We start from the raw sequence: 14,105 nt of genomic DNA, 5'->3' as shown, positions 1-14,105 counted from the left end.
GTCAGATGACCAATATCCACAGGATATCATGCAGCCAGTAAATCACCACTCTTTAGAACTAGTGGACTTTTGAAGGAATTGGAGGGGAAACGCTCGTAGGATTACAGTTAGTGAAAAAGAACAGGATCGGGGCCACGTGTGGTGTGATGACGTTATGGGAAAATAGTTTTACATCAAGACGTGTTTATTTAAACCAGACTGGAAACAATATACAAAATGATGATGCTCAGGGGACAGAGTTTACGGGTAAAACTGGGGCCTATTTTCCAGACTTTGTACAACACGGCTATGTGGGTTTTATAATTTAATTTTCCTAAGAAATAGGGCTGGTCCACTCCAAGGATTTATTGGGCACCTTGTGCCCGCCCTGTGCTGAGAGTTTGCTCCTCACTCAGCCTCATATTGGTTCTGTGGGACGGACAAGATGGACAGCATCGTGAGGAAAGAAGAACCTGGAAACACCCTCTCCACCTCTCCACGGCTGGGCCTGCCAGCAGACCCAGCACGGCCAAAGTCAAGCTCAGGTTCTTCTCCCGTGTGGAGTCTCCTGTAGCAGGGACCATCACCACCACCTATTCAGGTCCTAGACTGACAATCAGCAGGAGCTCATGAGGTAGTGAGCTTCCCGTCATGGGGAAAAATCAAGCAAGGGGCTTCATGTCTCTCCACCAAGAAGTGGCCTCAGTAGCTGGTTTTCAGCCCATCTTAATCAGACTTAAAGACTTACCACCTGTGTGACCCTGGACACGATCCTGACCTCTCTGGTTTGCCCCCTCATGTGATACAATGACCTCATGAAGCCCCTGAGGGTTAAATGAGGGCAAATACAGAAGACACTTCCCAGATACCTGTCAAGGGCTATATTGACTATTATTATTTCCTGGCATTACCTATCCACCAGGGGAAGCTAAGTAGTGCAGATATAAAAATTCCCATTTCACAGGTTTGAAAACTGAGGCACAAAGAAGCCACTGCAGACTCAAACGGGTATAAGTGGCTCTAGGCAGACTGATTTGGCTGGAGAGACTGTTTGGCAACACAAAGAAGGCCTTTAACCGGTCTAGCCGACGGCACAGAAAGCAAAACTTCAAGAACCTTCAGGACCCCCCGCTGGGGTTGGCGAGCCCATGGCGGCAGCTCCTGACGGTGAGGCGTCTTGGTGACACTCCCTCACCTTAAGGCACGTAGCATCGTGGAAAGCGGCAAGCACACCTCAAGCCAGAGACCCTCAAGCTCAAGCCCCAGCGCTGTCTCTTGCTGCCAGGGTCTCTGGGCAGCTCTTGGCCTCTCTGGGCCATAGTCTGCCCCTCTATTAACTGGGCATGGCCATGATTGCCTTCTGGGTTGGCTGGGATGGTGGCTGGGATGGTGCTTGGGAAGACTCTGCACAGGGCCTGGCACACGGTTAAGTGCTCAGGGAATGGCCAACCCCTCCTTTGGAGGTGAGTCCACGCTTTGGAGTCAGAATCCCGGAGGGCAATACCTGTTGCTGCAACAAACCACACAGATTTTCTAGATAACCTTTTCAGAAGGCACTTGGGCCCAGCCCCTCCCCACTGGCCTCTGGGTTTGGTCGGCGGTAACGCAGTAGCAAACCTGTCCTCGGTCCCCTCAGCTCTCCCCAGAGGGTAGAAATGGGGGCCGGCATCACGCGAGGGCTTCCCCACACCAGGTACTGAGGGGCCCTGCACACGTCTCAGCCCCCATCGTCATCATGTGACCCCAGAAGTGGGCTCCAACGCCAGCATTTACACTGATACTGATAGGAGGTCCAGGCCGGGCCAGCCTGACTACAAGCCATTGTCACTGCAGAACCACGTCATTGTGCAGTCGACCACGCTGGCACAGGGCACAGGGTCCTTCTGGGGCCCTTCCCTGGAGCCACGTTGTCCTCACGAGCACCCTGTGTGGCAGGCGCTGCCATCAGCTCCACTTCACAGATGAAGAAACTGAGGCACACAGAGACGTCTGGTGACTTGCTGACGTCACACAGCTGGTGAGAGGAGAGGCTGAGGTTTGAACCCAAGCAGCCTGTCTCCAGAACCCAGGTCTTCACCTGAGCTGAGTGTTCCAATCCACACTACGCAAATGAGAGCACTGAAGCTCAGAGAGGTTAGGCAACTTTCCCGCAGCCACACAGCTATAAACCGTGCCAGGTGGACCTGGCCTCCGGGTCTTTAGCCTTTGCAGCCCTCCGCCGGCCCCTGCTGGCTTCTCCTCCAGGGCACCCAGGACCTTGGGCCTGGGGTCAGAGCCAAGTCTTATGGGCAGGGCCACCCAGGCTGCTCCCCTGAGACATTAGGATTCCTGAGTCACTAGAACTCTGCTCACACCAACTGCAAAGCCCCCGCCCCCCCAGGTGCTCCCCCCACTGAAGTTCAACTTTGAGACATAAAAGAGGGATGTGGTTAAAAGAAAAAAAAAAAAGTTATACTGTCACTAGGAAGTCACCTCCTTGTCCCACTAACCCAGGTCATTATCACAGCCCACAGTCCAACCAATCACAGCTCCCGACTCCAACCCTGGTTCTCCTCCGTATCCGTATCCCTCAGGGCCACCCTGGGCCTTGGGGTGAGTCCTGCCATAGGATGTCTTGACCCCGATTTTCACCCGCAGGACCACTGACAGCCCGTCTGACCCAAGAGACCCCCAACCAGTTTGTGTCTGTGGCCTCCCCTTTCTGGGTGGGTCTCTCTGCCTCCCTGGGGACCATCGCCACCAACAGGCCTGGAGGAGGCTCTGGGGAATGAAGGAACGAATGAATGACTGTTCCTGTCTCTCTGTGGGCATCTCGAGAGCTCTACTCCCCTCACAGATGTCCTGAAGATGATTTTGTTCACGTCCACGGATGCCCACCTCTGGGGGCACCAGGCTGGGGCCCAGGGCTTTCTCCTTCCTCTCCCACCCGGCCCGTCCTGGGTTCTGCTCTCCTGACTCTGCCAGGGGTCGCCCGGGAGATAAACGTGCTGTCTCTCAGTGCTTGCCTTGAGCGAGAGAGCTGGCACAGGCACCCAGCCGGATGCCATTAAGTGCCGCCCGATGCCGTCCGGGCACTTCCGAGTGGCCATCCTCAGGCCCTTTCAGCCGCCCATTAGAAACCAAAACCCCATTAGCTAACAAACGTTTCTGCACAGATCACTTTCCCTGCTGATGAGAAATTACGTCCATGTGACTGTTCCCATCACCAGACAGGGAGAACAGATGAGACACAAGGAGTCCCAGCCACTTGCACGACGGCTGCCCAACCCCCCACCCCCCACATCCGAGGTGTACTTTTGCTGTGCCAGGACGTGGTGCCTCTTTGGATCCCGACCACCCCCTAGGAGTTGGTAATGCTGTGGTTCCCAGTTTCCAGACAAGGAACCTGAGGCCCAGAGAAGCCGAGTGACTTGCCCAGGGCCACACAGCTGGCCAGCGGGGGTCCTGGGATGCGGATCCAGGCCTGCTTGGGTTTATAGCATCTGCCTCACCTCTGTTTAAACAATGCCTCAGAACTCCAGCCCATTTGGCAGTAAAGCTGCTGAGGAGGCCCGAACCTCCTCTGATCGATCGGACCTGGGCTCAAAGAGGGCAAGTGGCTTGCCCAGGGACACAGCAAGGCCATGCCCCGAGGATGGGCTCCTCTTGGGTCCGCCCCACCGCATGCCAGGCAGAGGGAGCCATGTAACCTTGTCTGATCACCCAGTGCCACCACCCAGCGGTGCTCACACCGGCAGGTGCATCAGAAGGGGGGTGAAGCTGTAAAATGCAGATGCCTGGTGCCCCATCAGAGGTCCGGACAGGAGCCCAGGACTCAGCATTATATTAAGCACTGTCCTTAGAGAGGGTAGTCTAGAGTTGCCAGCCTCTCCTCCCAGAGCTCCAGGAAGAGTCGGGTTGGGCCTTGCAGCAGGTCTGAGCAGCCACAGGGAGCTCCCCTCCCCCTCCAGATGCAGTCCAGGGACTGGCCTCTGGGATCCCGGGGTGCAGCCCTGGTCTTGCCATGAGCATACCTAATCACCTGGACACGATGGCCGTGCCACGGGGTCCTCATGGCAGCTGCCTGCAGCTCTGACTGCCGCCCCGAGCCACGGAGGGGGAAATGGAGGTCGCTCTCAGGAAATGGCCTGGCCTAGCAGGGCTGGACCACACCCCAGGACCCGGGGACCAGGGACCCTCCCCCGCCCCAAGTTCTCCCCTACCTTGGCTCCATTGGAAAAGAAAAACTTAGAAAGCGGTCAGGCGCTGCTCATGCCAACCGGGTCCAGGGCATGATCTGATTTTGCCCGAGGGCAAAGGGTCCAGGGTCAGATCTGATTCTGACTGGGCACTCGAGTGCCACCTCTCAAGGGATGGGAGGTGGCTCCCAGGTGGAGGGCACAAGGCTCTACATGCTCCTGCTGGAGGCGGGGGGCCCTCTGCCCTCAGACGTGCCTGCTACCCCAAGCCCACCCCCACAGCTCTGCAGGCCAGCTCCCGGCAGGAAGGTGGCGGCAGGCCCCGGCCAGAGGCCAGAGGGGTGGGGCCCCGCGCTGAGCCAGGACAGGGCTCAGAAACGAGGTGTCTCCCTCCCTCGACCATCTTTGTTTGCTCTATTAAGGGGGGGCAGTGGAAACAGAGGGGAGAGCTGCGAGGGGGAGGGGACAGTGACGGGGTGGAGTGGGGAGGGAGATCAGGAAAGAGACAGCTGGACAAGCTGCTGGACGGACATGCAGAGACCCACCCACAGAGACAGAAACTCAGAGACCGAGAAGCCGGCGGAGTGCGGCGAGGTGGGGGCGGGGGGGCGCGTCCAGAGAGAGACTGCGAGAGACGAGCTCCGAGGTCCCGGAAGACCGGGGTGGGAGAGGCTGGACCCCCAACCAAGGGGACAGCCCGACCCCCACCCCACCCCATGTCCCCGTAACCGACGCGACACGCGCGCGCGCGCGCACACGCCACTCCGGCGGCGCCGCCCGGGCCCCCCCAACCCTCTGAGGGGCGCGCGCGCCTCCCCCGGCCCCCTCCCGCGGCGGGGGCCTCCCGGACCCATCGCCGCCGCTCACCTTGGTCCCCGCGCCGCCTCCGCCGCCGCTGCCGCCGCGCACAGCCGGAGCCCGGGGCCGGGGGAGGGGGCCGCGGTGGCCCCGCCCCGCTCCGCCCCCCGGGCCCGCGCAGGGCGCCCGACGCGGCCGCGGCCACCGGGCCGCCAGGGCCGCCGGAGGCCGGCGGGAGGCGGCCGCCTGGGCCGCGGGCACGCCCACCCACTGCGGTGGCCGGGGGGCCGGGACCCGCCGGAGCTGGGAGCCGCGAGCCGGGGGTGCCCTCCCCGGATCCCCCCATCCGGGTGCACTGCGCAGGCTGTGGGCGGCGCCCGCCGGGGAAGGGGGCGTCCCCGGCCACCCGGCGGTCCCATCGGATCTCCGGCCAGTAATCGGTCTCTTCTCGGCGCTCTCCGACGCCCACTGAGAGCCCCCTCCCCAAGCCGCAGCCTGTGCGGGGTACCGGGAGCTGAGAGGAAAGATCAGACGCTCAGATTCAGTCCCTGCCCTGGGGCTTGGGGTTTTGCGGGGGGGTGGAGTGGGGGCGTGGGGTGGGGCAGAGAGGGGAGGGATGGGACAGACAAACTCTTCCAGCATCTAAATATCCCAGGGCTTGCAGTCATCAGAGTGGCCGACTGCTTCACGGGCATCACCCTGGAACTTAATAGAAACTGGAAATTCTCTGCCTCACCCAGACCTACAGAAACTGGAGATGGAGCCTAGGAACCTGGGGTTTAGCAAGCCCTCCTGGTGATTCCCCAGCTCCCAGGATGTTTGAAAAGTTCCACTGCAGTGGAAATAGCCAACACCCCAATACCCCACACCCAGCACCCTACACCCAGCGCCCAGGTCCACACCCGAGTGTCTAAAAAGGATTCTTTTCACCCTTCACTTAAAGACACTACCCTTGTCTCCCTTTTGACACTGTGTTGGGGGGTGGGAGGGACTCCTGGACCAGACTTCTCTGGCAGGGTAGAGTAGCAGGCAGTGCTGGTTGGAAGCCGAGTCACTGAGCACTGCCAGGGCCAGCCGGCCTGGCTGGGGTGGGCTGGCAGAGATGGGTACGGGCTCTTGTATGTTTTAACCTGTAGTGATTGTTGTGAAGTTTTGAAATTCAGTTATGCAAATATTTATGTCCATGTTCAGGACTAAAACATCTTTCCCATCCTTGTGCCGGTTGCAGCTAAGCCACCCAACCCCCAGAAGTAGTGGCATAATGGGGCCCATCGAATGGCAGTCGCTCCTGGTGACTGAGTCCGGGAGAGGGAGTGTGCTGAAGGGGTGCTCCAGGGCCCTGGGATGAGCGCCTCTGCCTGGGCAGCAGGCCCTGGCATCCCTGAAGGTGGAGGGGGTATCAGGACGGAAGGGCCAGCTGAGCAAACACATGGAATGTGTGCTGGGATTTTCTAGCATGTGTCCTGGATTATCTGACATTGCCCCACCCTTCTCTTCTCTTGTCTTGCTTCCTTTTACTTCTTAGTATGTGCACTTGACATTACATTCTGCAGTGGGTTGTTTCTTTATTATATAGTTTGATTGTTGTGGTTTAGTCACTAAGTTGTGTTTGACTGTTTTGCAACCCCATGGACCGTAGCCCACCAGGCTCCTCTGTGCATGGGATCTCCCAGGCAAGAATACTGGAGTGGGTTGCCATTTCCTTCTCCAGGGGATCTTTCTGACTCAGGGATCAAACCCTCCTGCCTTGGCAGGTGGATTCTTTACAACTGAGCCACCAAGGAAGCCCATAGTTTGATAGTAGAATGTAAATTCCCCAAGGTGGGGATTTGTCTCTTTTCCTCCTCCAAAGGGTTCCTGGTGGTTAGGGCAGTGTTTGGCACTTGGAAGGTGCCAGATAGATGTGTGCTGAAAGAACGAGTGGATGAATGACCCCACAATGAGCAGTGCCAGTCACTTGTCCCCCCTAGATCCGGACTCTGTGCCAGTCCTGTGGACTGCATCCCCTACTGATGCCTGTTTGGGTTTGGCCAGTGGAGACAACAGCTGGAGATCAGAGGGGGAGGGAGAGAGGAAGGGGCCTCTCCTCCTATTGCCACATGCTGTACATGGGCGCCATCTGTTCACGTCCATGACTACAACTCTGGCCGGGAAGCCCTCTGTGCCTAGCTCCCACCAGCTTCCGCTGGAAACATTATTTCCTCTCCTATTAATAGTTCTTCTAGCCCCAAGGATGGTAGCAGCTTCCCACCATCACCAGTCTCTGGGTGCTCCTGAACCTGCCACACCTCTGTAAGCAGTCCCTTTAGTCACGTGACTTATTTGGACCACCTGGGGCAAATTCTATCTCCTACTAGGACCAGAACTAGAGCAGATAGATATTATTTTTGCCACTTTACAGAAGTGGAAACTGAGGAGCAGAGAGGTTATAAAACATGCCCAGCCAGAGATCCTAACAGATACCTGACCAAAGAAGACATACTAATGGCAAAGAAGCATATGAAACATACCTTGCATCCAATAGTATTAAGGAAATGCAATACCACTATGCGACACCATTATAGACCTAGTAGAATGGCCCAAATCCAGAACACTGACATCACCCAATGCTGGCAAAAACGTGAAGCAACAGGAGTTCTCGTTGATTGCAGTTGGAACGCAGACTGGTGCAGCCACTCTGGAAGACAGTTTATCGGTTTCTTACAAAATTAAACATACTCTTACCATACAACCCCCACTCCCTCTTGGCTCAGACGGTAAAGTGTCTGCCTACGATGCGGGAGACCCGGGTTTGATCCCTGGGTTGGGCAGATCCCCTGGAGAAGGAAATGGCTACCCACTCCAGTACTCTTGCCTGGAGAGTCCCATGGACAGAGGAGCCTGGTAGGCTACATACAGTCCATGGGGTTGCAAAGAGTCGGACACGACTGAGCGACTTCAGTTTCACTTACCATACAATCCAGCAATCACGCTCCTTCCTTGGTATTTACCCAGAGGAGCTGAAACTTAAATCCGTGCAAAACGTGCATACGAGTATTTATAGCAGCTCTAGTCATTTTGCCAAAACTTGGAAGCAACCAAGGTGTCCTTCAGTGAGTGGATAAACTGTGGTATAGCCATACAACAGAATGTTATTCAGTGCTAAAAAGAAAGGAACTATTAATATTAAGCCATTAAGAGTCAGGAAACATAAATGCATATTACTAAGTGAAAGAAGCCAGTTTGAAAAGGCTCCATCCTGTGTGAGTCCAATTTGATGACTTTTTGGGAAAGGCAGAACTATGGAGACAGTGTGATCAAAGGTCGCCAAGGGTCGGGGGAGGAGGGATGAACAGACGGAGCATGGAGGATTCTTCCGGCAGTGAAACTTCTCTATGATGTTGTCATAGTGGATACGTGTCCTTATAGGTTGGTCCAAACCCAAAGAATGTCCGTCCCTAAGGCCAACTATCAACTTCGTGTGATAAGGAGGTGTCAGTGTCGGTTCACAAATTGTAACAAATGTACCACCCTGGCATCTGATGTTGACACTGGGGGAGGCTCTGCGATGTAGGGGCAGAGAGTACATGGGAAATCTCTGTACCTAAATTTTGCTGTAAACCTAAAACTACTCCAAAAAAATAAAGCCTTTAAAAGATATCCAGGACCACATGTCAGTAAGTGACGACAGAGCCAGTCGTCCCAACCCAGGACCCCCTGGTTTAAAGTCTGTATCTGGTTTTGGGGGACTTTGAGCCCTTCTCCTTTGAGGGGCCCAGGACTGGAGGGTAAGCATGAAGGGGACCCAGGTTATCCAGAAGCAGTCGACCCCCAGAGACCCATTCTCGTCCTCCAGTTGCTGGGTGAGAACTGAGCGTGTCCCTGGGCCTGGCAGGAAACCCCAGCCTGCACACATGTCTCCTCTGAGCTAATCTGCAGGTCACGTGAGGCTGTGGGAAGCCGCAGGCGGCTCAGGTGAGGCCCCAGCCCCGCGGTGGCCGTCGACCTTCCGTTTCCTTCCCTGCCTTCCGAAGGAGGTCAGCCCTGTCGTGTGCCGGGTCGGCCCTGGTGTGGAAGGACACGGACTCTGCAGAGCCTCAGGCTCCTGTCCGTGCAGTGGGGGAGGGTCGCACTTGTCAATTTATGTTTGTTCTTTCACTTATTCATTGGCTGATTGAGTCACTGAACATCATTTAGTGAGCTTTTGCTCACTGCCTGGCATGGAAGAGGCGTGCTTAGCAGATCTAAAGCCCTGAGACTTCCTTGGTGGTCTAGTGGCTAAGACTCCACGCTCCCAATGTCAGGGGCCCGGGGTTCAAGCCCTTTATGGGGAGCTAGCTCCCATGTGTTGCAACGAAGGTCAAAAATCCCACGTGCGGCAACTAAGACCCAGCACGGTCAAATAAATAAATAAAAATAAATACTAAAAAGAACAAAACAAAACACAACCAAAGCCCTGTGGAAAGCTTAGCTGTCTGATGGGTGAGTCTTGCTATTTCCAACACTGCCCCTGTGGACGTGGGGCCCCTTCTGGAGTCTCCTGACACATCCCACTTGGCCAAGAGGGGGTTTGGTGCTTTTGTGGGATATGGAAACAGCCCAAGGACTCCGAGGGCTCTCTGAGCCTCTTCTGCATGGGGAAGACCCTTGGAGACACCTATCCAGTGACGGCAGACAGGGAGATGGAGGCCAGCAAGGTGCAGTGACTTGCCCTGCATCACACTATGTGCCAGGCTTGTAATGGCCCCCAAGGAAGTCCACGTCCTAATCCCCAAACCCTGTGCAGGTATCACCTTTCATGGCAAAAGGAACTTTGAAGATGTGATTCAGGAGCTTCAACTGGGGAGATGATTCTGGTTACCCAGGGGGCCTGATACCCTCCCAAGGATCCTATGAGAAGCAGGCAGGAGTGAGAAAGTGTGCTATGGCAACAGGCACAGACGGATTGGAAGATGCTCCCCCTGTGGCTTTGAAGACAGAGGAAGGGGCCACCAGTCATGGGATGCAGGAGGCCTCTAAAAGCTAGAAAAAGTAACAAGATGAATTCTTCCCTAGACTCTTCAGAAGGCATGTGGCCCTGCTGACTTCTGGCCTCCAGAACTATAACAGAATAAATTTGTGTTTTAAGTCTGTGGCCATCTGTAGCCACAGGAAACTGGCACAGGCAGTGAGACCAGGACTGGAAGCCAGGTCTCCTGAAGCTGAGTTTGGCTTTACCATACCCTGGATCCCTGTCCTACGGGCTTTGGTCCAGGGACTCCTGGACGGGAGCTTGGCTCAGTGCTTTAGGATTAATCTTCTCTCATGAGGTGCTTGCAATAGTACAAGAATATTATACACATAAGACTGTAGCCTGCCTGGCTCCTCTGTCCATGGGATTCTCCAGGCAAGAATACTGGAGTGGGTTGCCATTCCTTTCTCCCAACCAGGGGATCTTCCCAACCCAGGGACCGAACCTGGGTCTCCTGCATTGCAGGCGGATTCTTTACCATCTGAGCCACCGGGGAAGCCCATTATACACATAAATACTATGGAAGAGACAAAACGCCATGAGTGTCCCCAGTTTTGAAGCCTCTGTGCATTCAGGAGTTTTCCTGAATGTTCAGGGGGCCGTGCTCCATGCAACTCTCCTCTTTTTCTGGGAACCTCTCTCCCTCTCCAGAACAAACAGCCTGCACTCCCATGGAACATAAACTTGCACAGAACACCAACACCAGACAAAGCTGATCAAAAACAGCTCGGTGATCACTGAACGCAGATGACAGTATGAACATCGGCCAGGCCACAAAATGACCAAACCTCTCTGTTCCCGGCCGCAGGAGTGACTCCTCGAGCCAGGCTCCCCTCCCTGTGGAGAAGGTTTACCAAGATTCCTGATCACAGCACCATCCGCCCTTCCTGAGAAGGTCCGATCTGGGACGCAGACCCACCCGTCACCCAGCACACGCCCAGCGCCCTGAAGTACTTTCTTTCGAGCACCCATGGCTCCCAGGCACGTCCTCTCTCTAGGCGACAAGCGAGCCACTCACCCTGTTTTTCCACCGGGGTGCTCCTGGTCATCTTGGGGAGGGCTTTGGTAGTGGGGACTCTTTCCCTGGATCACCACGAGACAGCCTCCTTCTTCGACCCTCTGACTGAGAGGGACAGGGCAGGACAAGATGTGAGACGTAGGAACCAAGCTGGAGCTGTGATGATGGGGCCAGGCTGGCTGGGGGAGGTGGGCAGACTTGCCAGGTGGCCGGGGGCTGGGGGCTCCGGCAGAGAGCTGCAGCCTCCTGGCTCTGCACCCGCTGGTTCCAGCTCCAGCCCTGGCCCCAGCTGAAAGCCAGGCCTCCCTCTGCCTGGCTTCAGTCTCTCTGAAGACTTGGCCCGGCCTGCCAGCCACGGTCACAGGGGCCGAGTGTGGTTCAAGTCAAGGAGTGTTTTCCACATGCCTCGTCCATGTTAGGTTCTGAGTTTGGGCCCGGATGTAGCGGGGAGCCCTGGGGACCTCTGAGGTGGGGGCAGGCGAACCAGACCTAGAAATCAATTCTGCCAGCTGGCGGCTGAGGACTGTGATACTGTTGATGTTGTTCAGTCACGAAGTCGTGTCTGACTCTTTACAACCCCATGGACCGCAGCACGCCAGGCTCCCCTGTCCTTCACCGTCCCCTGGAGTTTGCTCAGATTCATGTTACTGAGTTGGTGATGCCATCTGACCGTCTCATCCTTTGCCGCCCGCCTCTCCTTTGGCCCTCAATCTTTCTCAGCATCAGGGTCTTTTCCAATGAGTCAACTGGAAGCCCAGAAAGGGCCCTGGGAACTGGACATAGGGTACCACCTCCTTCTGGGAGTTCAGTGAAAGCTTCCCAGCCCTGCCCTCCCACCCCCAGGGCAGAACCAGGCTTGGGACTCTGGGACAAACGCACGTCCCGCAGGCTGGAACATCACACAGGCCTTGGTGCCTGCCTTTGAGGGCCTTGGGCTCAGTGCAGGCACTGAGCCAAGGCAGGGGCTCCTGAGAAGGTGGGCTCACAGCACCCAGTCTGCCAGCCTTGTGGGCCAGACCCTTCCCCGTGGGAACAGCTCTGACCCACGAGTGCTGTCCCTCCCGCACGCGGATGGGGAGTGAGAAGGAAAACTTGGGGATGAAAGGGTCTGGGCTGAGGCCTTTCACAAGCAGCCAGCCCCCCATCTGCACCCTTCCCCCCAGCACACACTCTGAGAAGCTGGCAGCCGGCCCCCCTCCCGCGTTCGGCCAAGCACCCAGGGCCAGCGAGCGGCCATAGTGCAGCCCCGTGGTCCTGCCAAGGATGTGTCTTCAATTGCTGCTTTCTGATTTCCCAGAGAGAATAAGTCTGGCTTCTGCAGGAAACCCAGACCCAATTTGAATTTGCCTGAAAAAGCTCTGCAGAAACACTGTCTGTGGCCCTTTCCCCGCAGTGCAGCCTTCCTGGGACCACGCCCCCACCCCCAGTGTAAGAAACAGCACAGGCCCCAGTCTGGGGGGTGTTGGGAGATGAGGCAGGGTTTTCAGGCGGATGGTCGTGTTGCTGGCACACAGACGGGCTGGGACCTCTAGGACAGTGTGGAGTGAAAGTGGTGACTATAGATACCTTGTCTCTTCCCTGGCCTTTCAGGAGAAGCCTCAGTCCCCCCACTTCCCCTGTGACGTTAGCTGGAAGTTTTCTTGCAGTTTCTTTATTCAGTAGGTAAAGTTCCCTCCTATTACTATACGGCTAAGAATCAAAAAAATTCTTTTAAATCATGAAGGAGTTTGAGCACATGCTTTTGTGCATCAGTTGAAATCATATGATATTTAAAAAAATTTTTTTCTGTTAATGATAGGAATCATTGATTTTGACTGTTAAACCAACCTTGCATCTCTGGAAAAAAGCCTGCTTTGTTACAGTTTATTATCATTCGTATATATTGCTGGATTTGATTTGCTAAAATTGTGTTGAGGATTTTGCATGTGTGTTCATGAGCAACCTTGGTCTGTAATGTTCTTTCTTTCCTTTTTTGATTGTGCCATCGGGCATGCGGGATCTTAGTTCCCTGACCAGGGATCGCATCCCGGCCCCCTGCATTGGGAGCATAGAGTCTTAAGCACTGGATCGCCTGGGAAGCCCCTGTCATTTTCTTATAAGGGCCTTGCCGAGTTATGTTATCATGATAATTCTCACTTGTTAAAATAAGGGTTGTTTTTTTTTTTAAAGTATGAATGAATGCAAGGGCTTCCCAGGAGGCTCGGTGGTAGAGTCCACCTGCCAAAGCAGCAGATGCAGGTTCAATCCCTGGGTCGGGAAGATGCCCTGGAGAAGGAAATGGCAACCCACTCCAGTATTTCTGCCTGGGAAATCCCACAGACAGAGGAGCCTGGCAGACTACAGTCCATGGGGTTGCAGAGATGTGGACACGACTTAGTGACTAAACAACAAGTGAGTGTGAGACCAAGACCAGGTCAGCAGGCTGGCCTCGCGGCGTTACCGCCAGGGCGAACCAGGTGGCACAGAGGCACATCCCGCCCCGCGGCGGAGCTTAGCCAAGGTTAGAATGAATGAGCAAATGGCTCCTGAATTGAGGGAGGAAGCCAGGCAGAGATACTCTTCTTACAGTTGAGCTAACAGGACCAGGGAGACCTAGGTAGGTGCTACACGAAGGGTCAGAGCGAGAGAAACCTAGGGCTTTGAGGCCATGGACCTCTACCCTGAGTCCACTGTCTCAGGGCTCGTGAGATGGCAGAGACTTGGGGAGTGGGCAGTGTCGAAGAGAAATGATCCCGACACTCGTGAAATGTTGAACCGGCAGGGAAGATTGTATCCAAGACTATGCAACAGGGAGGAGAGACTAGGCTGAACTCTGAATGCAACAGATGGCTGGGGACTTACAACCGAGGAGGGGGCAAGGGGCTGAGTGGATGGAAACTCACTAAGAGACATCAAGGGTAGGGTGTTCCTGCTACAGCTGGGCTAGGCGGGGCAGGGCCCAGAGGCGAGGCCTGCTGGGGAACGTGGCTCAAAGCAGCCTGTCTCCAGGAGGCAGTCTTTGCAGGAGTCCTGTCCCCCCTGCGGAGACGGTAAACCCGGACGATGGGAGGCCTGGGCTGGGTGCCCTGGGAGATGCCCAGGGCGACAGCCTGGGTGCAGGCCTGGTGCCCTGTAGGGGCGGGCTCCTGGGGCTGGAGCCCAA

At 55.8% G+C, this 14,105-nt stretch overlaps 1 protein-coding gene across 4 annotated transcripts in view; it reads right to left on the bottom strand.

The window, feature by feature from the left end:
- Positions 1–5,066, bottom strand: part of PRR5 (proline rich 5) — a 52,871-nt gene extending 47,805 nt beyond the window's left edge. For 3 of the 4 annotated variants that reach the window (XR_015164627.1, XM_086403222.1, XM_086403228.1), the window contains exon 1: positions 5,025–5,066. Coding sequence is in view for 1 of the 4 variants with exons in the window: in XM_086403224.1 (XP_086259350.1) it covers positions 4,182–4,192 (11 nt within the window). In the remaining 3 variants the exon portion in view is untranslated. Of the gene's footprint in view, positions 1–4,181; positions 4,404–5,024 lie in introns of those variants that run through there. The other variant, XM_086403224.1, reaches the window with a different exon arrangement.
- Positions 5,067–14,105: the final 9,039 nt, after the last annotated feature.

The sequence above is a fragment of the Bos grunniens genome, chromosome 5 (assembly GCF_055505025.1).
Source record: "Bos grunniens cultivar Pamir isolate PY7600 chromosome 5, Bosgru_T2T1.0, whole genome shotgun sequence".
NCBI lineage: Eukaryota > Metazoa > Chordata > Mammalia > Artiodactyla > Bovidae > Bos > Bos grunniens.
This window is presented reverse-complemented; position numbering and strand designations above follow the sequence as displayed.